Source organism: Zalophus californianus, chromosome 4, assembly GCF_009762305.2.
Source record: "Zalophus californianus isolate mZalCal1 chromosome 4, mZalCal1.pri.v2, whole genome shotgun sequence".
NCBI lineage: Eukaryota > Metazoa > Chordata > Mammalia > Carnivora > Otariidae > Zalophus > Zalophus californianus.
Genome location: NC_045598.1, coordinates 17079763 through 17106748, shown reverse-complemented (window position 1 = coordinate 17106748; position 26986 = coordinate 17079763). Strand labels below are relative to the sequence as shown.

The window sequence follows — 26986 nt, the reverse complement described above, 5'->3', positions numbered from 1 at the left end:
TCACCTATATCAGTGGTTCTCAAAGGGTTATTTATAGCTCCCTGGAGGCCCCAAGACCCTTTAAGGGGATCTGCAAGGTCAGAACTATTTTCATTTGTCTTTTTCATTGTGATATTTGTACTGATGATGCAAAAGCAGTCAATGGTGGATAAAGCTGTTGGTGCCTTAGCACAAATCAAGGTAGTGATATCAAATTGTATTAGTAATAATTATGTTTGTGACACACTTGCAGTAAAACAGCAAATGTCAGTTTCATTTAAGAATGTTCTTGGGGAGCCTGAGTGGCTCAGTAGGTTAAGTGTCTGCCCTCGGCTCAGGTCCTGATCTGGGATCGAGCCCCACATCGGGCTCCCTGCTCAGCGGAGAGTCTGCTTCCCCCTCTGCCCTCCCCCTCTGTTTGTGCTCTCTCTCTTTCTCTGTCAAATAAATAAATAAATAAAATCTTTAAAAAAATGTTCTTGATGAAGCAGTAAAAATTACTAATTTTATTAAAATTTGATTTTTGAATACACATCTTTTTAATATTCCTTGTGCTGAAATGGGGTGAAATACTTCTACATATCAGGGTATAGTGTTTATTTGAAGAGTTGGTTTGAGTTGCAAGCTAATAAACCTCTTTTTTCATGAAACATCATTTTTACTTGAAAGAATGAGTGACAAACTGGTTACTCAGATTTAGGTATTTGGAAGACTTTTTGGAAATGAGTGAAATGAAGTTTGTCACTTCAAGGAAAACAACTGAAAGTACCTATTGCCAATGATAAAATTCAGATTTCAAGCAAAAATTAGAATTTTGTAACTTACAGCTGTCACTATGAGCTTGTCAGCTTCTCAGTACTTAGTCTTTTTTTGATGGGATTGGTGGTATATTAACCATAGTGATTTTTGGGGGCACCTGGGTGGCTCAGTTGGTTAAGCATCTGCCTTTGGCTCAGGTCATGATCCCAGAGTCCTGGGATCGAGCCCCACATTGGGCTCCCTGCTCAGCGGGGAGTCTGCTTCTCCCTCTCCCTCTGCCTGCTGCTCTGCCTACTTGTGCTCTCTATCTCTGTCAAATAAATAAATAAAATCTTTAAAAAACAAAACAAAAAAACAGTAGTGATTTTTTGAACTGTACAATGAAATGTGTCAGCATTTAAGATCTGCATATCTTTCAACTTAGTGAACCAGTATTTACCAAATGATCAAGGCAGGATTTTATAAAATCATGCTTGGTAAAAGATCCATTCAAAGTGCAAGATAGACCAGTGAATTTTAATGTAACAGTGTATGAAAAGTTCCTATGGATATGGCTTCAGATTCCAAATACAACTAACCTGTGAGAAACTACTACTTGTCAAGTTAGGTGTAGTATCATAGAAGAATATCTCTCATCTTAAAAGGCTATCAAGGCACTCTTTTCAACTGCATAGTATGTGAAGTTGTTATTTTCTTCTCATACAACAAAATGCCATATTGTAATCACGACGCAGAAACAGGTATGATATTTCAACAACAGACGTTAAAGAGAGTTGCAAAAGTGCAAAACCAGTGCCACTCTTCTTACTAAATTTTTTGATTTTGGAAAATTACTTTTCATAAAAATGTTACTTATGGTAACATAATGAGCTTATTGTAATTTGAAAATTAATATGGGTTTTAAAATTTTCTCAGCTTTAATTTTTTATATGGCAAATCTAGATTCATATAAACAAAAGCCCTTTGGGGTCTTCAGTAATTTTTAAGAGTGCAAAGGAGTCCTGAGATCAAGAAGTTTGAGAACGAATGGGGCGCCTGGGTGGCTCAGTCGTTAAGCGTCTGCCTTCGGCTCAGGTCATGATCTTGGGGTCCTGGGATCGAGCCCCGCATCGGGCTCCCTGCTCAGCGGGAAGCCTGCTTCTCCCTCTCCTTCTCCCACTGCTTCTGTTCCCTCTCTCTCTGTCCAATAAATAAATAAAATCTTTAAAAAAAAAAAAAGTTTGAGAACGACTGATCTAAATTCACGATTGTTAATCTTTAGTCATAATTGCTTTTTCTGTTTAATATTTTTTCTGAAACATTTGAAAGCAAGTTGCATTCATCATAACCTGTAACCACTAAAGTCTGCATCCAGCATCGATACATTGTCTAATGTTCGTTCGTTTTCAGATATCCCAGTTGTTCCATAACTGTTCTTTATTTCTTCCCCTCCCCTTTAGAATCCACTTCAAGGATTTCTTGTTACATTTGGTCCTCATGCTCCTTTTAATCTAGAGCAGGGATTGGCAAACTTTCTTTGAAGGACCAAATAGTAAATATTTTTGGCTTTGCGGGCCATACTATCTCTTGAAGAGAAAAGCACCCAGAGACAGTATGTAAATGAATGGGCATGGCTGTATTCTGGTAAAACTTTAGTTTGCAGACCCCTGATCTAGAAAATCTCCACTCTTAACTTCTCTCTGTGTGTGTCTAATAACACTTCCTCTTTTGAAGAGTCTGGGCCAGTTACAATGTCCCGTAAACTGGATTTGTCTGATTGTTTTCTCATGCTGAGATGCGAGGTAAACATTTTTGGTAAGAAATACCACATAGATGATGCTGTGAGATTCCCTTTGTATCTTATTGGGAGGCACATAATGTTAGTCTGCTCCATTATTGTTGATGGTAAATTTGACTTCATTAAAAGGTACTTACTCCCCTTTATAAGTAATCTGTGGGTGACTTTGAGACATTGTGAATATCTTATTCTCCTACCAAATGGTTTTAGCTTTCACTGATGATCCTTTCCTGAATCAGTTATTACATTGGTGGTTGTGATTATAGTTCTTAACATCTGCTTAAGTAACAACAGCAATAAAAAATAAATTGTATTTTCAGAATAGTACTCGTGAGCAAATTTATTTAGAAAGCCCTATTAATATATATTGTTACTGTGAGTCTGTGGTTTAGTTTCCCATCGTAGACTGTTTCCCCGGGAGGGTGAGGCTGAAAGATTGGGTCTGCATGTGTTGTACTGAACAGCTGCTTTCTAGAAGCAGGGTTCTAAAATATGGTGTTGTCTTCTGAGCCCAAGGCTGCTTATTAAGGACCGGACCTAGTCTGGATTGGAAGTTTTCTTTGCCATGGCTAGTTTTTCCTCTTCTTTACCTTTTTTGTCAATATTTCACGGATTTTAGTGGTTCAGTTTGTGGATCCTGTAGTACTGTCTTGATCAATTTTTGTCTATGCGTTGAAGCTTGTGCTCAAAACCAAGTAGTTACAACTTAGAAATAAAATTTTTAAGAGGAACATTTTTTTCCCACTACCTTCTTATGAAAAATTTTGAACTTACAGAAAAAGCTAATAATCTAATAAATACTTATACCTTTTAGCTGGATTCAGTAATTGTCAACTGTTTGCCTTATTGTACTTATGTTGTATATATATATATATATATTTGTATATATGTATCCATTTTTTTCTTAACTATTTGATACCCTGCAGATGTGTAACCCTCTAGAGTAAGGATACTCTACTACATAACCACCATACCGTTATCACACCTGACAAAAGTCTGTTTCTAGTATATATCAGTTTATACTGTCTTTCATAGTTGTTTTTTGAGAAATATTCTTTTTTTTTAAGATTTTATTTATTTATTTGAGAGAGAGAATGAGAGATAGAAAGCACGAGAGGGAAGAGGGTCAGAGGGAGAAGCAGACTCCCTGCTGAGCAGGGAGCCTGATGTGGGACTCGATCCCGGGACTCCAGGATCATGACCTGAGCCGAAGGCAGTCGCTTAACCAACTGAGCCACCCAGGCGCCCCGAGAAATATTCTCTTGAAGAACAGTAATTGATGAGAGATTGACATACAATTGAGCAATGAAGTGCTCTGTGTAGTCTCTGACCGGAGTAACTGTAAGTGCGCGTGGTGCCCTGCAGGTAGCTGCAATTAATTGGATTTCATTAGTCAATAAAATGAGGTCATCTGATTGCAGGGGAGGAGGTTCAGGGCTTCTTTAGCTTATTATGATCAAGTGTTGGACCTTTCAGCATGTCAATGAACGTGATAAATTGAAAACATAAATGAGAATGATGTCTAGCCTAGTGCCTGGTTCATAGTAGATACTTAATGAGTATTTGTTGACTTAATTAAAGATGTAATTGGAAGCACGTGCCAGGAGACTATAATTGAGCATTTATTTCAGTGCATTTAGTGTCTGTTAGGTGTTTGTAGGAGATAAAGAAATAGAAAAATGGTATTCATGCTCTTGTGGAGAGCTCTACAGTATTAAGTGAGAGGAAATACTCTTTTTCCTTAAAGCGATCTTTATTGAATAATTATTATGTTTATAACATTGTACTGGGGGCAGTATAAAGGAATGAGAAGTCTGTACTAACCTTAAGGACTTTTGCATAATAGTTGGAGTAATGTGGTATAAACACACAAAAAGGGGCGCCTGGGTGGCTCAGTTGGTTAACCGTCTGCTTTCAGCCCAGGTCATGGATCCCAGGATGTTGGGATCGAGCCCCACATGGGGCTCCCAGCTCAGTGGGGAGTCTGCTTCTTCTCCGTCTGCCCTTCCCCTCACTCATGCTCTCTCTCTCTCTCAAACAGATAAATAAAATCTTTAAACACACACACACACACACACACACACACAAATGAGTGTACTGTTTAAGAGAATAATACCTCTATCATGGTAGTATATGCTTACATGCTAGATAGCAGTAGGTGCTCAAGAAGGGAAGAATTAATGAGTAGTGGGTATGGAATAGTTCCACTGAAGGACATGGCATTGAATTGTTTCTTGAACTGATTTGATGAGATGGAGGAGGAGATGACGGCCATTCCGGGCAGGGGAGATGTCTGGGCAAAGGTATAACATGAAGGAATTTGTCCTCAGGAACTATTGAGTAGATCAGTCTGTCCAGGGAAAGGAAAAGATAATGACTAGCATGCCAGGGCCTCGAGTGACAGACTGAGGAATTTAGACTTCAGTTTCCAGTTGTAATGGGTGCCCCTCATAAATCTTATGTGTGCATTAGTGCCTTGTATTCTGAATCAGTTAATCAACTAATACTTAACTGCTATGTTCTTTGTATTCTTTGAAATTCTAACAGCCTTGATCACTTGCAGATGTAAAATTGTGATTCTGGCACATGGTTTCTATGTAGATATAGAAACAGATGCAGAAAAGAATGAACCAGGGAAAAAAATTCTTTTAAGTGGTCTTACTTCCTTGGGAAAGTTTGATGGGGTGGGATTTGTGTCACTAGTAGGTGCTGAGTAGTTGGGAGGATTTTGTTGTTGAGAGATGGATTGGGGGAAATGTTGGAACTGTTAAGAAAGGCTTTGCTGATGTTAAAATGTGTTGCAAGATTCCAAATCTTATTGTCATCTTTATAATCTAGATTTTGATAAGGCAATGGTCACTTATGTTTGAGGACCAAAAATAAGAGAATGTGAGCCCAATGGTGAGATTTTATCTTGATCATTATTTAAAATACAACCACCGGGGGGCGCCTGGAGGGCGCAGTGGTTAAGCTTCGGACTTGGTTTTGGCTCAGGTCCTGATCTCCGGGTCGTGATATCCAGCCCTGCTTTGGACTCTGTGTCTGCTTGAGACTCTCCCTCTCCCTCTGCCCCTCCCCCACCTCTAAAATAAATAAATCTTAAAAAAAAAATACAACCACCTACACATACAATCCCGATAGCGCCTTAACTAATTAACTCACAGTCTGTCTCACCTAACCAAACCCCACTGGTTTAAGAAGGATTTTATAATTTCTTACCAATCTCAGCCATGTCATTGATAAATGCACTTTATGACATTCACTAGGAGTAATGTTACATAGTCTTTTATTTAAAATTAAAGTATTTAAGATTATTGAGAGTTTTTTTCTGTATTCTGCTTATTTTCTCTTTAGCTAATGGAGGACTAAGCCAGTATGTAGACTTATGCTGTGATAGTGTTTATTGGCTGTCCCTAAGAGTGAGCTTTTATAAGCTGGAAGAAATCATCTGGACTCTTGTTTTAATCACCCTGGTTTATAGATCTGATTTATCTGAATGGGTAAGTGCCTTAGCATGAAAGGAAGGAATTATCTGGATATAGAGGAACCCAGGCTCCTCTTTCCTCTCCCCTCTATACATTGTGGTGAGATCATTCATGATCCTTCTCAAAACAAAATAATATATTGATGTTTATATCCCATTTTTCTGCCGTTGAGAGACTTAATGGTGCAGTTGGAGAAATAGGACTTAAGACATAAAAAGGGTAAGGCACATCATTTCCTTTTTTTTTCTTTTTGACTATATTCCCTATGCTGTACTTTTTATCCCCATGATTTATTTATTTTATAACTGGACATTTTTTAAAAAAGATTTTATTTGAGAGAGAGCGAGCAAGTGAGAGAGCAAGAGAGCATGAGCCAGGGGAGGGGTAGAGGCAGAGGGAGAAACAGACTCCCTGCTGAGCAGGGAGCCCGATGTGGGACTCGATCCCAGGACCCTGAGATCATGACCTGAGCTGAAGGCAGACGCTTAACTGACTGAGCCACCCAGGTGCCCCTATAACTGGAAATTTACTTATTTTATAACTTCACCTATTTGTCCAACCCTGTCCCCTCTGGTAACCACTAGTTTATTGTCCGTATTTATGAGTCTGTTTCTCCTTTTGTTGTTTGTTCGTTCGTTTGATTTTTAGATTCCATATATAAGTGAAATCACATGGTATTTGTCTTTGACTTTTTTTTTAAGATTTTATTTATTTATTTGACAGAGAGAGACAGAGAGGGAACAGAAGCAGGGGGAGTGGGAGAGGGAGAAGCAGGCTCCCCGCTGAGCAGGGAGCCTGATGCGGGACTCGATGCCAGCACCCTGGGATCATGACCTAAGCTGAAGGCAGACGCTTAATGACTGAGTCACCCAGGCGCCCTGTCTGACTTACTTTGCTTGACATAATACTCTCTAGGTCGCATCCTTCCTTTCTTTAGGAAAGTTTAGGACTAGTTGGGAGTTTAGGACATTTACCTCTTACATTGCTTCCACCATGTAGTAGAACTTTAAATAATGCTGGCCTTATAGGTTGAAACTTACATCAAATTCTTATTCTGCTATCAAGGTTCAGATCACACTAATAATTATCTCTGTATAATGCTTTACAGTTTATGAAGTGTTTTTATAAGAATTACCACATTTAAATTTTAGGACACTACTGTTGGGTGGGGAGGCAAGAGCATTTATCACTATTTTATAGCTGAAACACCAGAAACTTGAACTCAGATTTTACTTCATGTCTGCCTCCTAATGTACTAAACGACACTGCTTTTATGATTTCATTTGCTTTATATCCAGATTTCCATAATAATAATTATGTTTTGAAAAGTTCCATTTTGGAATAACTGAAAAAGCTGTGTTTTCCATTACTTATTCAAAGGGAGTTAAATGAACATGATTTTTTTTTTTTAAAGCTAAAGTTGGACCGAAGAATTTGATCTTAGGCAGATTCTTGAGTTTGAATTAAAATGTCCTATTTAACTCTCATGAATTCAGCAAACATTTATCAGACGTGTTCTATGTGCCAGGCTTTAGTGCAGGGGATGGGAGATGGGAGGAGACTTGGGAATGAAAAGTGTTAAAATAAAAAAAGCAAGAATTTAAAGTCAAGTAGACTTGAATTCAGAACGTAGCCTGCTACTATTTTATTTTATTTATTTTAAAGATTCTATTTATTTGAGGTGGGGGAAAGAGAGAGAGCGGGGGTGGGAGGCAGAGGGAGAAAGAGAAGCAGACTCCCCGCTGAGCAGGGAGCCAGACACAGGGCTTGATCCCAGAACCCTGGGATCATGACCTGAGCCAAAGATAGCTGCTTAACCGACTGAGCCACCCAGACACTCCTTGCTAACTTATTTATTAGTTGTAAATTATTTAATTCCTTGGAGCTTCAAATTCCTAATCTATAAAATGGGGATAATAATACCTATTTTGTAGGGTTGTTTTGAGGATTAGGGTGATGTATATGAAGCACTTGGTATAGTCTTTTATGAGTCATTATCACTCCTAAGCGAATGAATAGGCAAATGTGTGTGGTGAGAGTTAGCTGCGTCTTGACAGAAAGTGTTTGGCTGACCCAGTACAGAATCGAGTGAAGTATGTTTGGCTGCCAAGATACTATGTTCTGCTTTTGTTAAAACTTGCAGCTCTCACACTGGTGTTTGCCAACATTGCATTTGACTTCTCACATAGTAGAAGCCAAGTCATTCCTATGGAATATAAGTCATTTGGAAACATCTGTAGGCTGGACCTTTAAACCTCTATTGCAGTTCAGTTGGGGGGAAAAAAAAATCTCACATTACCATAGGGCAGTGAAAGTCATGTGACAGGGAGCCTTTTGGGCAGGCACCCAGATTCAGCTTCCTGAGCCATGTAGCCATCTGAAGGATGACACTGGTGACGGTGCATATGGAAGGCAAACTGAATGGGATGAAAGACCAAGAACTTATTTTGTTTTCTGAAAGGGTGTTTCATTCATTTGTAAACATTTATTGAGCATCCACAATATGTCGGGTACCATTCTGGGTGCTAGGAATACAGTGGTGGTGGTGGGAAAGCCCTTTTTCTAGTAGAGTTTATGATCTAGTAAGGGAGAGTGTAAATAAATATAAAATATAATGAATCTCTGGTAATGCTAAGTACATGAAGAGAAATAAAACAGAAAAAGCAAGGTCCAAGTTAGAGGAGGGGTGCTTATTTATAGAGAGGATCTCACTTTAGATAGGATGGAATGGAAGACTTTTCTGAGAAGTAAGACACAGCCCAGAATGAAGCCAGTGAGTCGCCATCCAAGAAAAGGAGCCCAAATGGTGTGTTTCAGTAACCCCGTAGAAGGGTCTTTGGTATGAGGAGTGGAGGTGACACTGACTTCGGAAGTGGCTTTAGGAGGTGGAAGTGGGGATTACCTTATTAAAGTGCTTAAAATCAGCCCATATTGATTCTCAATATGGGAGAGAGTGGGTCTGCTACTGTTGAAAATCAGTTGGGCATCCTTGGAACACATAGTGTAGGTTACACCTCCCAGAAAACGTACATTTAGGTGTCCAGGAGAGCTAACAATGTGCTTTTTCCTCACAGTGTTTTAAAAAGCATAGTATTTGGACCTTCTGTATCAGAATACAAATACAAATATATGGGCTCCACAATAGATCCAATTAATGAGACTATTCGAGGATGGTCCCTGGGAATCTGCAGTTTCAACAAGTAATTCCATAGCTATACTGAGATTTGAAAATTAGTGTTTGTAATCTTGTTGATAGAAATCATCTTTGTCCCAGGCTTAATAGGTGGGCAGGCAAGTACGCTTATTTAAGATTCATTACTTTTCATAATTTACATCGGAGCTTGCATTTCCTTTTGCATTGATTCAGTTGTTGGCTTTAGTCTCAGATATACTGTAGCCTCTATATTAAGATGTTTTGCTGATGAGCCAGCAGAAAACCAAACTGGTCCTCTTTGCTTACATTATTTGGTGTTTTCACCATCAGCCATATCCCTGGGAAGGAGCAGACTCTGAAAGGAGAATGCTGCATTGGATGTGTGACTTAGATGCTGTAGAAAAAAGCTTGCTTATGCTCAGTCGTTTTGTCTTGTTTTGTCTTCTGTTAATTGAAATTTCTAGTTATTTACTTGTGATTAAGGTTTTTACATTTTTTTCATAGGTCTTTAACATTTAAAATGCTAAATCAAAGGGAAAATCGAGAATGAGGATATTGGGAAAGTATTTAATATATTTAGTGGTAGACACTCAATAAATACTCAGTTTGATTTCAGTGGAGGGGCTGGAAACAATCAGCAGTGGCAAATTTAAACCATCTGTAGATGGTCAAACCAGATCCTTAAAGGCGTCACAGCCAACATTCTAGTGGGCACACCGTTGAAGAAAGTATGCACTGTTTCCCCCATATCGAATTTTAGTGGTACCCTTGATATTCATGGTCAGGTTGTGGGAAGGCTAGCTTCGAAGCCTGTCTGCCAGGACCCATCTCCAGACTGGTGGCCCAGCTTAAGACTTTTGTACCTTGCCTCTTGGGTACTATTGTGGTTGCAGTCTTTCTGTGGCCTCTTGGAAAGAGGTGGAGCCTTTTATTTATTTTTTATTTTATTTTATATTTTATTTTAATGTTAGTCACCATACTATTTATTCTTTTAAAAGATTTATTTATTTATTTATTTATTTATTTATTTATTTGACAGAGAGAGACACAGCGAGAGAGGCAACACAAGCAGGGGGAGTGGGAGAGGGAGAAGCAGGCCTCCCGCCGAGCAGGGAGCCCGATGCGGGGCTCGATCCCAGGACCCTGGGATCACCATGACCAGAGCTGAAGGCAGATGCTTAACAACTGAGCCACTCAGGTGCCCCGAGGTGGAGCCTTTTAAAATTTGAAAGGGCCTTCAAATGAATGAAAGTCTGTATTTTTTATCTTACTGTTAAAGAAACCAAGATTCAGAGAATCAAAATTTTCTCCAAGGCCTAGATACTGGATACTAGAATATGAAGTCTGGTGATGTAGTTTCCTTCAATAGGGTCATCCAGTTGAGTCATCTTTTTAAAATGTGCCCCTTCCCTCAAGGGCTGTTCTGGTTTTGCTTCAGGGTTCTTGTAGCCCTTCCATCGTAGCACTTGGTTGTTTTTGACTTTGCCTGGCCAGTGATCGGGAGGCCCAGGTAAGGTGTGGGTGGGAATTTATATCTTGCTTCTTAGTAAAAATTATGTAATGTTTTAAGAGAAAAGCTCTTGCAATTAGGGCATATGGAGGAGCAGAAACTGGCCCCGAGTCACACCACAAAGCCCAGAGGAGGAGGAGAGTTCACGGAGTTGGTCTCTTTGCTTGGAACCATATATTTACTTTCTTTTCCCTCCCTTTCTTTAGCCACTTGACTCCCATAAACTCAGTCTTATGAAGAGGTATGTATGGTGTGGCTTAAAGGGTTTGAGTTGGGATTCTGGACACCTAGCTTTTAGGTCTAATTTTGCTCCAAGCCTCCATTTTCCTCTCTTTGGACCTTATTTTCCCCATCTTTAAAATGAATGGCTGGATAATTGATCCTCAAAGATCTTTTTAGCTCTGATATTCTTTGATTTCATGGATCCTGGAAGGTTCTGACGCTGTTCGATAAGGGCCACAACTTGAAGTTTGCTCCGACACACAGCATAGATTCTTTATGGGAACTTTACCACAGTATACCCTGGGAGGGGGCCTCAGGCTAATCCCCCCGCCCCCCCAGGAATGTTTCTGAGACTGTGGCTTTTATAGATAAGGCAGTTTTGTTTTTGTTTTTATTTATTTATTTTTAAAAATATTTTATTTATTTATTTGAGAGGGAGAATGGTAGAGAGAGAGCACGAGAGGGAAGAGGGTCAGAGGGAGAAGCAGACTCCCCGCTGAGCAGGGAGCCCGACGTGGGACTTGATCCCGGGACTCCAGGATCATGACCTGAGCCAAAGGCAGTCGCTTAACCAACTGAGCCACCCAGGCGCCCCTGTTTTTGTTTTTAAAGAGAATGTAAAAGGTTAAAAATAAGAGTGAGAGAAGACTTCAGAGTTGGATCTGTGGGGAGTATATTAATGTGTATCCCACGTAACTGTTCTAGAATAACAAATGCTTTGTTCAGTCTATGTAGGGTGGCATAGTATTGTGGCATTCTTCTGATGCTGTTGCAAAGAACAAGGGGCCATAAGGAAGTTCAAAGTCCAGTTAGTTTCCACCTTTGGAAAAGGTGTGCCAGCTTACCTCAGGGCCCATCAGGAGGAAAAGCTGCTGAGGACAGGATTTCCAGGCTCGTCTGAGCTCCCACTTCCTAGTAGAATGATTTGAGCCCCTCTCAGCTCTGTACGACTAGAAAATCTGCAGTTTAAGCTTGGCTTGTTTGGCTTAAATTATGGGAGTTTGTTCCCCCTAAAAATGTCACTTCAACCCAAGGACAGCTTAATGATTCTTGTAGGGTACTCAGAGCTCTCTGGGGATGAGTCTGTCCCCAGAGCAGGCTTGATGGCTGTGTTGTAAGGACCTAAATCCAGAGAAGAGTCTGGCTCTGTGCTGGAAACCATTCACCTCATGCTTTCTTCTTCCCAGTGGGTGGGGTTCCCTCCAGGCCTGCCTGAATGAAAAGCATTTAGCTGACTTCCTGATCATGCCCTGTCTTGTCCTTCATTTTTTCTTTGCTTTTCATTATTTGCTGCAGCTCAGCCCATCTAGTTGTGGCTTTACACAAGGCAATAGCCTCCAAGCTTTGTACATGTTTGTAACTGGAAAAAAAACTTTAAAAGCTTGAGTTAGGGCAAAGGAGTTTAGGTCTGTTCAGGGGATTAGGGTGAGGAGTGGGGAAGGTAGAGAGGTGGGGAGACTGGGATCCAAGAACACACTGTAGGTGAGGGATTTGAGGAAAGGGAGCTTTGGGTTGCTGACAGGGCAGAAAAAACTTGAGGAATGCTCCCGTTTGATAAATAAGCTATTTCTAGTTTGCAGAGTAAGAGTAGTTTCACCAGCATAGTGGAATCTTCAGTCATGTTTGTAACTTAAATTAATCAGTTTAGGCTGTGCCAGAGAAGTGTCAGGTGGCATGCTAATTTCCTCCAACTTTTAGTTCTGTCTGGCTAAACTCCTGTAGTCCTGTGGCTGGGCCTCAGGGCATGTGAATGGGGAGTAATTGGGGGAGGGGGGAGGGGGAGAGCTGCTGCTGATGGAGATGCTCCTCCAGTAGAGAGAACCTGTGTGCTAGGCCCCCGCCCTAAGGCATGCACTGGGGCTATAGGTCTCTGCGTAGATGTAATGTGGTGTTTAAATGCAGAGTGATCCCTTGTGGAACCCCAAGCATGACCTTGGGTGGAACTGCCTTAGAATCTGATTTGCTATTTTTCCAGTTAACTTGGCATTCTGTGCTCATCTTTCTTGGTCCTTATTTTACCTCTGCCTTAAGTGATTTTTAATGGGTTTTAAGCTCCCAGTTATCATTTATTCAGCACACTTTTATTCAGCGCCCTCTAAAATGTGTGCCTGGCATTATTGTAGTGCTAAGTGTCCTTTGATCTTTGTTTCTTAGAGAATCTCGATTCTGTATGTGTTCTGTTGAAGAATGTCAACCTGTTAATTAAAGTGTTTTAATTTTTAATTTTGGGAAAGGCAGTTTATGTCAATTATTGGGACACAAAAACATGTTTAGTGATCTGATTTTGGGTACTATATGCTCATTTAGAGGAGCCGGACCTTCCTAACTAGAAGATGTGACCTTTGCTCTTGTAAGAATTCACAGTAGTGTGGAGAAAACAGTAACCTTACAAGTTAGTGAGAAAATACTGGAGCAGGTACAGACTGAATCAGCTGTGCGTGGCTGACAAATAGCCCGAGGGCTGCAGGGCTCTCTGGTCGGCAGGGTTTAGAGCTTCCCACTGGAGCAAATTTTGCTCTTAACTTCTTTAGCTTTTATACACAGAGAGGTTAGCTAGTAGCTTTTGAGTGTGGCTGTGGGCTGGCCTTATTTTTTTGCTTAAAGCATAATAAAAGTAATCGATAGGGGCACCTGGGTGACTCGGTCAGTGAAGTGTCTGACTCTTGATTTCTATTCAGGTCTTGATCTCAGGGTTGTGAGATCAAACTCCGTGTGGGGCTCTGTACTGGGTGTGGAGCCTGCTTAAGATTCTCTCTCTCCTTCTCCCCCTCCATCTCTCTCAAAAAATAAAAGTAATCTCATGGGGATAAGGAAAACTTAAGAGGTAGTTAGCTTAATAAAGCAAAGCAGCTAGTGGGCTGACCGATCCATCTTATTTGGGGGAGACTGGGGGATTGGAAATGGTGATGTTCCTGTTTCTCTTTCTGGGCACTGACGACAGGGGCTCCCTATGAAAGTCTTCCTTTAGAAGCTTTCAGCTTGCCTTAGGTTAGCAAATTATTTAAAATATGAGCCTCTGTTTCCTCACATATAAAATGGGTTTGATAATACCTCCTCATAGAGTTGTGAGAGTGTATGGGAGTGAAAGCGCTTTGAACTATGAAATCATGTATAAGCATTAGGTATTATTATTAGCAGGCATACTATTTAGGGAGGAAGAGGCATGGACTTTTGAGGGGGCAGGACATCTTGGAGCCTTTCTGATGATTCTGAGCATCCTAGAATCTGGACTTCCTTTAGTTGGTATTAATAAAGAAAATAATGTTCAGTGTTACTACTCAGTGTTACATGTGGGAGATGATTTGTTCTTATATAAGTACACCTATGCTTGTAAGAACATTAATATAGGCACTCCTCATAGTGTCCAGCTATTTAGCCATTGAACATTGACTGAACTATTACTGTATGCCGAGTTCTATGTATGTGCTTGGATTTGGAGATGAAATACTATAATCTTGGCCTTCTAAGAGCTCACAGTTTGGTGGGGGGAGATAAACAAGTAGATAATTACAATACAGGATGGTAAGTGCTATCTATGTTAGAAGCAATCCTAGGGTCTTTCAGAGGGGCCTGTTCTTACTTGATTCCTCTCACCTTCCTCTCCAGACTTTGGTTTTTTTTTTTTTTTTTTTTTTTTTACTGTATCATTATTTTTAATGTCCAGCGTTTACAATACGAGGGCCAGAGCTTTCTCCCCAACTCAAGTTTATAAATTCTCAGTTGGCTTGTGAGGCCAATAGGGATACTTCTTCTTGTCTAATCTGGCTTCTGGGAAGACTTCAGTCAGGTCCTCAATGGTCATCTGATCAAATGGAATTATGTTCCTCATCTTCTCCAGCTCTTTTTCATATTCCTCAATCCCGGCCTTTGAGAGAGACAAAAACTCGGCACAACTTTTCACATCTTCTTTTTCTTCAGCATCCACCCGAACAGTGTATTTATCCTCTGGCACAGGAACTTTCAGGGCATTAAACTTCTTCTCAAAGTTATCTACTAAACCAGCCTTTGCCACATTGGCCTTGTAGTAAGCCCAGTTGATAGCAGGTGGTTTCTCAGGGAGAGTAGCCAACCTGGAGGTAAGTGTCTCATTCCAGGATTTCAGGGAGTTAGCAATGGCCTTCTGGTTTCGGGGTATGATCTCCCCAAAAGCTACCCAGTCAATGGTTTTTAGAGCAAGTTTTCGTGCAGCCATCTTGAGATCCTTCACCGACCCCGGCGGCCTAGAGTCCACAGCAGCAAGGAACGGAACTGGGTCCCAGACTTTGTTTAAAAGCTGTACGAGATCATAGGGAGGCCTGGAGAGATGAAGCAGTTTGCCTAAAGTGATACCCATAGCTAGTTGGTAGTGAAACTAGAACTAAAATATGAGTTGTGATATTCAGTCTCTTAAAACTTTGTTCTTAGATCCGTTAGCACTAACCTAAGTTTTTCCTCCCTTGCCCTAGATTCCTACTCTTCTCAAAGAGGCAACTCTCTGTCCTCTCTGCTCCACCATCTTTTCAAGCTTCGGTTCTTACTACCTTGTCTCACAGTCCTATTGAAATGGAAGGAGAAAGGCTTGGGAGTCTTAAGTTTGAGCTTGCTGAGGTAGAAGAATGGACCTTAGCATTGGCTGCACATTAGAATTGCTTAGAGAGCTTTTATAAAATACTGATACCTAGGATTCTGATTTTTTACTCCCATATTCGTTTGCTCATTATTGAGATGACTTATTTTTTTAAATCTTTTTTTTTTTTAGATTTTATTTATTTATTTGACACAGACATAGCGAGAGAGGGAACACAAGCAGGGGAAGTGGGAGAGGGAGAAGCAGGCTTCCGGGCTGAGCAGGGAGCCCGATGCGGGGCTCAATCCGGGACTTCGGGATCACGACCTGAGCCAAAGGCAGACGCTTAATGACTGAGCCACCAGGCACCCGAGATAACTTATTTTAGCTTAATATTCCACAAAAGGAATACATCAGTTAGAAATTGTCTCTTTCTCAGAAGACATAGATTATTTTTTCTTTCTCATAATTTCTCAGGTCACTGAACTTGTCCCAATCTGCGGCAGCTCAAGTCTGTCTTAGAAAAAGTTTGAAACCTCTGTTGCCAAACTTCCAGAAGCAGACCCATTAAAAATTTTTTTTAAAGATTTTATTTATTTAGAGAGAGTGTGCATGAGCGGGTGGAGAGGGAGAGAGAGAATCTTAAGCAGGCTCCACACCCAGCAGCTCTAAAGACCCTGAGATCATGGCCTGAATCAAGAGTCGGCTGCTTAACTGACTGAACCACCCAGGTGCCCCAATACTCAATGAATTTTTATATATGTATACTTCATGTAAAGACTGCTCACATCAGGATATGCATCAAGTCAAGATAGAGAATATTTCCAGAACTCCAGAAGGCTCCCTTGTGCTTCTTCCTCATCAGTACTGGCTGCCCAAGTTACCACTTATTGTGACTTCTATCTCCATTGATTAGTTTTGTGAATTCTTGAGTTTCGTGTAATAGAATATAAATAGAATCAGTATGCACTCTTTTGGGTCTGGCTGCTTTTGCTCAACACTGTGTCTGGATATTGGGTATTCCATCTATGTTGTATGTAGGAGTATGTAATGTTTTATTGTTTGGATGTACCACAATTATTTATTCTGTTGATGGACATTTGGGATCCTGTTTTTTAAATATTTTATTTATTAATAAATAGAGATAGAGTGAGAGCAAGTGAGAGAACATGAGCGGTGGGGAGGGGCAGAGGGAGTGGAAGAAGCAGGCTCCTTGCTGAGCAAGGAGCCCAATGTGGGGCTTGATCCCAGAACCCTGGGATCACATCTGAGCCGAAGGCAGACGCTTAACTGACTGAGCCATCCAGGCACCCTGGACATTTGGGATCTTAACAGTTTGGGCTTTTTGACAAAGCTGCCATGGATACTCAGAAGTGTTGTGTATGTCTTTTGGTGGACGTATGCACTCACTTCTCTTGGGTGTATACCCAGGAATAAGATTCTAGGTCATATATCAGCTCTGGTAGATACTGCTAAAGAGTTTGGTTGTACTAGGTGTTAGCATTCATTTTTTTTTTTTTTTTTTTAAGTAGGCTCCATGCCCAGCATGGAGCCCAGTATAGAACTTGAACTCATGACCCTGAGATCAAGCCCCTAGCCAAGATCAAGACCTGAGCTGAGATCAAGAGTCAAAATGATTAACCGACTGAGCCATCCAGGTGCCCCTCAAGTTTTGTTTTTGTTTTTTGTTTAAAGATTTTAAAAGTCTTTTTTTTTTTTTAAGATTTTATTTATTTATTTGAGAGAGAGAATGAGAGAGAGAAAGCACATGAGAGGAGGGAGGGTCACAGGGAGAAGCAGACTCCCCGCTGAGCAGGGAGCCGATGTGGGGCTCGATCCCAGGACCCTGGGATCATGACCTGAGCCGAAGGCAGACGCCTAATGACTGAGCCACCCAGGCGCCCCTCAAGTTTTTTTTTTTTTATTATGAAAAATTCCAAACATTCACAGAAGGAGGGAGGCTAATAGAGTGAACCTACGTATATCTATATTCAATAATTTTCAAGATGTTGCTGCTACATTTGCTTCATTTCTGTTCTAATTTTTAATGTGTTGAGGAATTTTAAAGCAAATCCCAGAAATCATGTCATTTTACCCCTACACACTTGTTTAAAAAAAGATTTTATTTATTAGAGAGAGCGCACGTGTGAGGAGGGGTGGGAGGGGGAGGGAGAGGGACAAGCAGACTCTGTAGGGAGCCAGACACGGGGCTGGATCTCACAACTCTGATATCCTGACTTGAGCCAAAGTGAAGAGTTGGACACTTAACCAACTAAGCCACCCAGGTGCCTTATCCCTACACACTTTTATATGCATATTTAAATATGGACGTTTTCTTACATAACCATAATGCCGTTATCAAATTTAATGAAATTAACAGATCCTTAATAATATCTAGATAAGATCATAATGAGATTTCCTTGATTGTCTTGAAAATGTCTTTGCAGTTAGTTAGGATAAGGATCTGACCAGCCACACGATACACTAAGTTGTTATGTTTCCTCAGTTTCTTTGTATGTAGCAGAGCCCTTCTTTCTCTGCTCCCCCTTTTTCATATCACTGACTCATTGTGGAAATTGAGTCAGTTGCCAGACAGTAAGGATATTTTTGAAAGCTCCTAGGTTTTTCTGATAATTTCGCTAAGGTTGAAAACCCCTCGGAGTATAAATCTCAGGACTGTTCTTTTACAGAGAGGTGAAGGCTAGGGTCTAGAATACAGTCATGAAGCTCTCATTTGTCCCGATTTTACTTTGTGGTGTGAATCTTCTTGTTTAGTAGGAACTTCAAAGGTTGATTCTCTAACTTAAGAATCAGAGACTCTGACATGAAAAAGCAGATATGATTTCTTCCCTGTTGAAGTTCTTTTCTTGTAGAACTGTTGATCATGAGGTTTTTTTTTTTCTTTTTTAATTAGTTGAACACAATTGGAAATTGGAAAATAGGTCATTCACGGCAGTTGAAAGAAAACTTTAAGGGATTAGGAAATTAAGTCTATACACAGCACAGGGAGGAAGTGTTAAAACATCCATGTAGGTGGGACGCTGGAGTGTCCCCAGGCAGGCCACAATAAAGTGCAACAGGAGTTGGTTTTCCAAACTGGGAAGACCTAGGGTGATTCCTTCTAGTTTGTGTCAAGCATCTTCTAGCAATTAGCCACCATATCACTCCATCTTCTTTATCTTTGTGGGCCAAATTGTGCAAATAATCTTATTTTTCTTAATTTCTTATTTTCTTAATCTTAATTCATCAGATCTAAGTGCTTAACAGAGTTTTTTTGTGGGAAAGTCGGTAATGTTGGTCACTGGCGTGGACTGAAGTGGTATATCCACTGTAAACCTACGGAAGGTCAGAGTGGCTGTAGCATAGGCTTTGAAGTACTGTGGGATTATTACCTAATCCTAGATTGTCAGAACTAGAAGGGCCCTTGGGCTCTTGGATTCTACCCACCCCCTCCCCTTTCTTAGGTTTTTTTTGTTAGAGAAAATGTCAAATTTATACAAAAGGAAACTTCATAAAAATGGGACTCCCATGTACCCATCTCCCGTTTCAGCAGTTAGGAACTCATGGCCAATCTTATTTCATCTATACCCTTATCCACTTAACCCCATTCTGTATTATTTTGAAGCAAATTCCAGACATTGTATCATTTCATCTGTAAACATTTCATTATGTATGTTTAAAAGTTAAGGGTCCCTGGGTGGCTCAGATGGTTAAGCGTCTGCCTTCAGCTCAGGTCATGATCCCAGGGTCCTGGGATTGAGCCCCGCATCAGGTTCCCTGCTCAGTGGGAGCCTGCTTCTCCCTCTCCCTCTGCCTCTCCCCCTGCTCATGTTCTCTCTCTCTCTCTCTCTCTCTGTATCTGTGTCTCAAATGAATAAATAAAATCTTAAAAAAAAAAAAAAAAAAGTTAAGGGCTTCTTGAGGCGCCTGGGTGGCTCAGTCATTAAGCATCTGCCTTCGGCTCAGGTCATGATCCCAGGGTCCTGGGATCGAGCCCCACGTCGTGCTCCCTGCTCGGTGGGGAGCCTGCTTCTCCTTCTCCCTCTGTCTGCCTCTCTGCCTACTTGTGCTCTCTATCTCTCTGTCAAATAAATAAATAAAATCTTTTAAAAAAAAAGTTAAGGGCTTCTTAAAATTAAAAAACCTACAATTTTAATAATCACATAAAAAACAAGAATTCTTTAATACCATCAAATATCCAGTCATTCAAATTTTCATTTTCTTGTCCATGATTCTGTTTTGTTTTTTACAGTTAGTCTGAATCAGGATCCAGTTAAGATCTATACATTGTGATTGGTTGATATGTCTTTTTTTAAAGAATCTTTTAATCCATAGGTTCTCTGTCCACATCCCCTCCCTTTTTTATTTAAAAAATTAAAAAAAAATATTTTAGTTCTTTATTTTAGAGAGAGAGAGAGAGTGTGTGAGGTGGAGGAGGGGCAGAGAGAGAGGGAAAGAATCTCAAGCATATTCCACGCTCAGCGTAGAGCCTGACGCAGAGCTTGATTCTACAACCCTGAGACCATGACCTGAGCCTAAACCAAGAGTTGGATGCTCAACCGACTGATCCACCCAGGTGCCCCCCTCCCTTTTTTAAATATACAGGGTATATTAGTTATATGTTGCAGCATAAAACAATACTCATTTATTATATCAGTTTCTGTGGGTTAGGGAGCCAGGCATGGCTTTAGCTGGGTCCCCTGCTTCAGGGTCTCACACAGGCTATAATCAAGATATGAACCATCAAGGTGGGACTGAGGAAGGACCAGCTTCAAGTTCTCTCAGAGGTGGTTGGCAGGATTCAGGTCCTTGTGGGCAGTTGGATTGAGGGCCTCAGTTTCTTGCTGGTTGGTAGACAGAGGCCACCTTCAGTTCCTTGCCATATGGGCCTCTCCAGCACAGCAGATAGCTTCATCACAGCGAGAGATGGCAAAAGAGAGAAAGTGCCAGCAGGAAAGAATTCAGTCTTTTATAACCTAATCTCAGAAATGACGTCCTAATTCTTGCCGTATTCTTGTTATTAGAAGAAGGTCATGAGGCCCAGACCAAACTCAAGGGGAGGAGCCCACATAGAACATGGACACTAGCAGGTGGAGATCATTGGGAGCCATTTTAGGAGACTGCCCATCTTCTAGAGATAAACTCTGGAGTCCAGATCTGACTATCAATATATTTGCCTTTTTACCATATTTTTGATGCCACTGGCAAGAAAAAGGCCCCTCAACCTGTGCATTTCATTTGCCTCTATGTAATAACTCTGTTATGCAGTTTCCTTTTGTTACAATCCGATAAATGCTATGTTTATATTTGTCAGTAACCAGAGCAAGTTGTTAAAAATCATAGGTAGAATAGGTTGATAGGACTTTTTCACCTTGACCAAGAGATAAACCAGTCACTGGTCTTTAAAAAAGATATTGACGATGTGTTTCACACTCTGCCAGGCCTGTAGAGGTACCAAAAAAGCATAAAAGAATAAGAGGGTAGTCTGTAATTATTGTGTGGTATGGACAATAAGTGCAAAAAAATAGAAGTGAGCATTGAGTCAATCAGCCAATATTTTTGGAGCACAAAGCTCTGTGTACAAAGTTCCATGTTAAGTGCTGTGGGGAACATAAAACTAGACAACCTTCTGTTCTTTCCTTAGGAGATGATATAAAATAAAGCTATGATGCAAAGTAGACTGGAAATTGTGCAAGTAGAGATACGGACAAAGTACTTTGGGTGCAAAGGATGGATAGGCTTAGAATGTTAGAGCCACAAAGGGCCCTTATAGAGCATCAGGGCCAGTGGTCTTTACCATTCTGGGGACATGGAGCCATTTAGTCAGAGAAGTTGAAGAATCCTTGCTAAGAAAAGAGAATCATGTGAAATTAGAAAGAATATAAATTTTCAGCTGCCAGGGATGGGAGGACTTGAGATGAAAACAGGTAGCCATAGATCATAGAACAAGACTACTCCTGGACTGAGGGCTTTCTTAATAGCACCCCTAAACTGGCCAAAGGTAGACTCTGCAGCTGCCTTACGTACCTATAATATAACAATAACCATGTTTTATAGTGGCCAAAGTACTTTCACATATATTATTTCATTTTATCCTTACAATCTTATAGTCCAGATATATTGGTCATTTCTGTTATACAAATGAGGAAACTTCTACTCAGAGGATTATAATAATCCACAAGGGTCACAGACCCAGTAAACTGGAGAAACAGCACTGAGTCTGAGGATTTCATTGCCCAGCGTACTGCCCAGTATGTCTGTGCTCTGAGTGTGTGCGCTCTTTGTTCTGTGTGTTTGTGATACTGAAGACGCTGACTTGAGACTTGCTCGCAAGCAGGACTTACGAAGAGGGCGAGGTAAAGGGATACATGCAAGGCTACAAGAAGGGAACTTGGACCAAGGGGTGGTGGGGAAATGCCGAGAACCGGGCGTGGAGCCCGCTGAGGTCTTCTGACGGGGGCGTCCTCCCCGCCCTTCTTGATGCTGCCCGGTGACACCTCTGGTCCCGCCCACCTCTTTTAGTACTTCTTTAAAATTATTTCTGCTGGAACTGGGCCAGTGAATTTCCCAAGGTTCTTTTCCCAAGGGCTTCGTGGTACACTTAGAGGGAAAGAGAAACTAAATAAAAATGTGCAGGGGGTGTAATGCTTTATCCGAATGGTGATGAGGAGAAAATTGGATTAACATTTATAGGATACACTTTACGCCAGGCCTTGTGTGTGTACACTTAATGTGTATTTTCCTATAATCCCGACATCAGCCCTGTGAAGTTTAGAGAGAATCTCTGTGTACACTTGAAGAGCCTGAGATTGGGAAGTGGTGTCACCTGAACTGCTGTGTGACTGAATTGTAGGGGAACCGCGATTGCCTGGCTTCTGAGACCATGCGGATTTCTTCCTTCGTAGTATGTTGCCTGGGCAGCAGGCAGGGTGCAGGAGGAGTGTGCCACAGAGACAAAGGGAAGCTCTCTAGAGGCTATAAAATGGAAAGAAAATTCTTGCTGGGGTAGAAGTAATGATGGTGACTCCAAAATGTGCCTTGAAATTAAAATGTCAGAGCAGACCTTCTAAACCCAAGCCCTCCAGTATAAACAGCCATGCCTTCTGTTCCTGACACACCAAGGGGAAGTGTATAGAAGGGCATTTTTATCTTCCGTTGTAGTGAGGAAGATGAGATGTAGGTATAAAAAAAGACTTCCGGGTTGATACTCCGGACATTTGGGAATCAGTCCAAGGGGAGTAGAATTCTAAGCTGAGGAAAAAGGCTTGAAGCCTTTGGGTGACTTGCTGCCCGTACGTGAGGCGGTGCTAGGATAGTGCCTCCTTTGAACAGAAACAGATGAAACCGAGTGTCCTCAGCCCTGCGTCCTCTTGGGTCCATCACCTTCACTTTGAAATAGCCAGACTTCTCTAAACAGCTGTCTGTACTCACTGCCTCCCTCCACTTAGCCTGTCCCAGGCTGGTTTCTGTCACTCTACTGTACACCTCTCAATAAGGTCACTTGTGTCCTCTGTGAAGCCGAAATCAACAGATTTTTTGGGGTCATTTTCTCAGGGAAGTTGACGCTGTTGACCACTCGTTCCTTCCAGAAACACTCTCTTGTCTTGGCTCCAGTGATGTAACACTGTGCTATCCTTCCTCCTCCTCCTCCTCCGTCCTACAGCTATGAAATGTTCTACTGTCCCAAGCCCTCCTCTACTCATAGTAGATCCTCTCCCTCGGTGATCTCATCCACCCCATTGGCTTTAGTAACCACACCTCTGTGGACATGACTCATACATTTATGTATCCAGCCTGGATTGTTCCCCTGTGCTACAGACCCATCTATTTATTGTCAGCCAGGCCCCGTTCTAAGATATGGAATACCCCGGGGATATAGTGATGAGGTAGACAGAAGGTAGGGGTAGGGGCGGGGAGGAAGAAACGAACAAGAAACAAGTAAACGAGATACCAGATGGGGTTAAATGCTGAGGTGCACATAAACTAGGGTGATCTGTTAAGAGGTTGAGAGCTACCTTATATTGTCTGTTCAAGTCTTTACAGAGGTGGTAGGAGTTAAGCTGACCCTTCAGTGACCAAAAAGAGCCAGCTGTGCAGAGGGAAGAGGAAACAGCTAGTGCAAAGGCCCCAAGGCTGAATGCTGTGTGCAAGTATCAGGGAGTGGGGAGGGGACCTGTTAGGAGATGAGGTCATAGAGGTAAGGATGGACCAGATCACCCAGGGCCTGGTAGACTTGGTGAGGACTTTAGATTATTCTAAGTGAAAGGGAAAGCTGTGAGGTGTTTTGTTATGTTGTTTTTAAGCAGAAATAGAGTCTTGATCTGATGAAATGTTTATAAATTTAATTTGTCACTATCTAGAGAGTGGTGTATATATGGGGGGAGAGTTGGTAGCAGAGAGACTTAAGGAGGCTGTTGTAGTAGGTAGGGTGAAAGTCCAGTAGCTTGGGCTAGGGTGCTTTATAGGGGCTAGAGAGCAGAGGGATAGGTTCAAGAAAATTTGGAAGTGGAGTTGATAGTGGAGTTGATTGGACCTGCTGATGGATTTGCAGGTGGGGTGTGAGGGAAAGAGACACCCGGCACGGTTGGGTGTTCAGCCTGGGCAGTTGGGTGAATGGTGGTATTGTGAATTGGGGAAAGATGTAAAGAGGAATGAGTTTGGGGACAGAAGGGTGGGAGGTAAAATACCATCAAGAATCTGAGAATATATGGATATGTGATATCAGTTACACATCCAGGTAGAGAAGTCATGTAGGCTGTCGGATATGCCTCTGGAATTCAGGGAGGTCATTGCTGGAGATAAAAATTTGGAGGTCATTGATATTAAAAGTCATGGGACTGGAGGAGATTGCCCAAAGAAGGGAGGGTACAGGTAAAGAGGAAAGGCCCCAGGACTGTCTCTGGTCAAGTAGAAGAGAAGGCAGAGCAGACTGAGGATGACCCGTTTAGTAGGAAGATCAGGAAAAGTGTGATATCCTGGAACCAAGGAAGAAAGGGTTTCAGTAGAGGAAGAGTGGTTATTTGTGTTAAATGCCATTTGGAGGATAAGGAAGGGACCACACAGAATTTGGCAGTGTTGAGGCCTTTGGCTCTGATGGACAGTTTTCGTGGAGCATTGAAGATAGAAGACTGATTGGCGTGAATTGAGAATGAGAGGTACAAAGTGAAGAGTAGAGACCACTCTCGGTTTTGCTGTGAGGAGAAGCAGAGGCATTGGGGCTGGACTAGCTGGAAGGAGGTGTGAGATCAAGGGAGAGTTTATTGTTTCTGGTTTTTGTTTTTTAAGATGAGAAATTCTAGAATCTTGCTTTCCAAATGTGGCCCCTGGATCAATCTGGGAACCTGTTAGAAATAGGGAAACTTAGGCCCCACCCCAGACCTACGGAGTCAGTGCCTACACTTCAGGGCGATCCCCAGCTGATTTGGGTGCATTTTCAGGTTTGAGAAGCACTGTTCTGGAGTGTGGCTTCTCAAGCTATCGGTGATGCAGGACCAATTAATTTTTTCTAATCTGTCTAGGACCTACATGTGAGACTGCTATGTGCATTTTGTCTGTAACTCACTCCACGTGTGACTCACTGTGTGAGTTGATCAGCATCCTCACTGGTCTAGAACCCTATCTGAGAAGTCCTCCTCGTATCCTGTGCTTGGATGTTGTAGCCAGGTCAGTTTGCTTCCCAGATGTCCAAGTGCCTCTTCTCAGTTCCTGTACTCCCCACCGGTAGGAGTCTGCGAGCCAGTGCTGGCCTGTGGGCCACATGCTGGTTGAGTAGGGGCATTTGAGAGTCTGCGCAGGGAGAAAAATGATGTAAGCGAGCAGAGGTTGCTTCTGAAGAGGGAATCGGATCCATCCTTAGACATGAAAAGTTGTACTTCATGTATCAGCAAAGCCTCTTCATTGTAACAACAGGGGAAGCAGAATGCTCGACTTGGAGTTAGGAGATGATGGTCTGAGTGTTGCTTCTTGGGGACAAAGTCATTTAGCTGATGAGGGCTGGAGGTTTATTGAGAAAGAAAAAGATGTGCAAGAGTCATTTTGGGGAGTCACAAAGTGAACCTAGCAAAAGAAATGTTGTGGGATTGCTGGCAGCATCGAGGGGCGTGTTTGAGATTTGTGGTGATAAATTTAAAATGTGGGTGCCTGGCTGGCTCAGTTGGTAGAGCATGTGATTCTTGATCTCGGGGTTGTGGGTTCAAGCCCCGTGTGGGGCATGGATCCTACTTAAAATTTTTTTTTTAAAAACGATGCCAGTCAGTAGTTGGCATTTTCTCTAGAGACACAGCTTAGTCGGTAACTTAGCTGCTTTGGTGTGGGCCTGGAGAGGTTGTTAGTATGGTTTAGTGTGATCTGAAGTTTTACTAGTTGAATACGATGGGCAGGGGGGCAAGTGAATGAAAGATATTTGCAGGGCGCCTGGGTGGCTCAGTCGGTTGGGCAGCTGCCCTCGGCTTGGGTCATGATCCTGGAGTCCCAGGATCGAGTCCCGCATCGGGCTCCCTGCTCAGCGGGGAGTCTGCTTCTCCCTCTGACCCTCCCCCCTCATGTGCTCTCTCTCGCTCTCTCTCAAATAAATAAATAAAATCAAAAAAAGATGTTTGCAAGGGACTGACTATGAGGGAAGTGAGCACATGAAGGGGGCATGTAATACCATTAAATTACTTAACTTCTCTTTTATAAGATGGGGATAATAGTTTGTAGAGTTGTTGTAAGGGTTCAGTTAATTCCTGCAAAGTGCCCAGAAAGGGGCCTGGGGCATGGTAGGTGCTGCGTATCCCCCCAGTGTGGTTAGCTCTTACCGCCCTCATGCCTCCTGGCCCACGGATCTGGCCTCCCTCCACATCTTTTGGCACCTTTCTTCTCTCCTTCCATCTGTGGTCCATACTGAAGCTGAAGTGATCTTTTTGAAATGTACACACCTTACCCCTTACTTAACACTTAAATGACTTTCTGTAGCTCTTTGGATAAGGACACAAATCCATAATTCGGTTTCCAAGTGCCTGTGTGGTGTGGCTTTCTCCATACCTGTCCAACTTTGTCTCCCGTCATGCGTCTGCTTGTTCCGCCTTGTTGTCATCCAGTTTAGCTCAAGTTCATTGTGCTCCGTCTTCTACTTAGAAACGTCCTGACCACTAGTGGTAGCCTCTTAGACTTCTCTGTGAGTGGGTCAGCTTCTATTAATTTACTAGTGTGATTTTTTAATCACTGTTTTCCTGTTGCACTATATAGTAAATGGCATGAAGATAGTGCTTACCTCAGAGCTTGATGCATGGTAACCACTCAGTATTTGCACGAATACATTATTGAATGAAAGAATGCACAAACTACCCATCAACTTCTTGTCGGTTTGTGATATTTGGGATGTGGCTCAGGACTGGCTTTCTTGAAAGTTAGAGCTCAGAGAATTCCTTGGAGAGGTGGTATAATGCAGAGGAGAAAGCAAATTGGGGGTCAGAAATACCTAGGTGAGAATCCACTTATCAGCTATGTGACTTTGACCCTTTATCTCTTCCTCATTTATAAAATAATCATGATGGCATTTACCTGAGGGGGTTAC

General features: G+C 41.8%; 2 protein-coding genes across 11 annotated transcripts in view; one reads left to right on the top strand and one right to left on the bottom strand.

Annotated features, from left to right (window-relative positions):
- The window catches only part of LUZP1 (leucine zipper protein 1), a 101024-nt gene that overhangs the window by 33938 nt on the left and 40100 nt on the right, over positions 1 to 26986 (top strand). The window contains exon 1 of one of the 10 annotated variants that reach the window (XM_027605696.2): positions 25076 to 25095. The exons of the other annotated variants lie outside the window; for them this stretch is intronic. The gene's annotated coding sequence lies outside the window, so the exon portion shown is untranslated. Of the gene's footprint in view, positions 1 to 25075; positions 25096 to 26986 lie in introns of those variants that run through there. 10 annotated transcript variants of the gene reach the window in all.
- On the bottom strand, positions 14593 to 15082 carry LOC113929105 (ATP synthase subunit d, mitochondrial-like). The gene has a single exon (XM_035727136.1). The coding sequence runs from the start codon at positions 15076 to 15078 to the stop codon at positions 14593 to 14595; it is 486 nt and encodes a 161-aa protein (XP_035583029.1). The 5' UTR covers positions 15079 to 15082.

Bases quoted from the DNA above. Each gene is read 5' to 3' on its own strand.
- LOC113929105 (XM_035727136.1), bottom strand. From the start codon at position 15,078: ATGGCTGCACGAAAACTTGCTCTAAAAACCATTGACTGGGTAGCTTTT.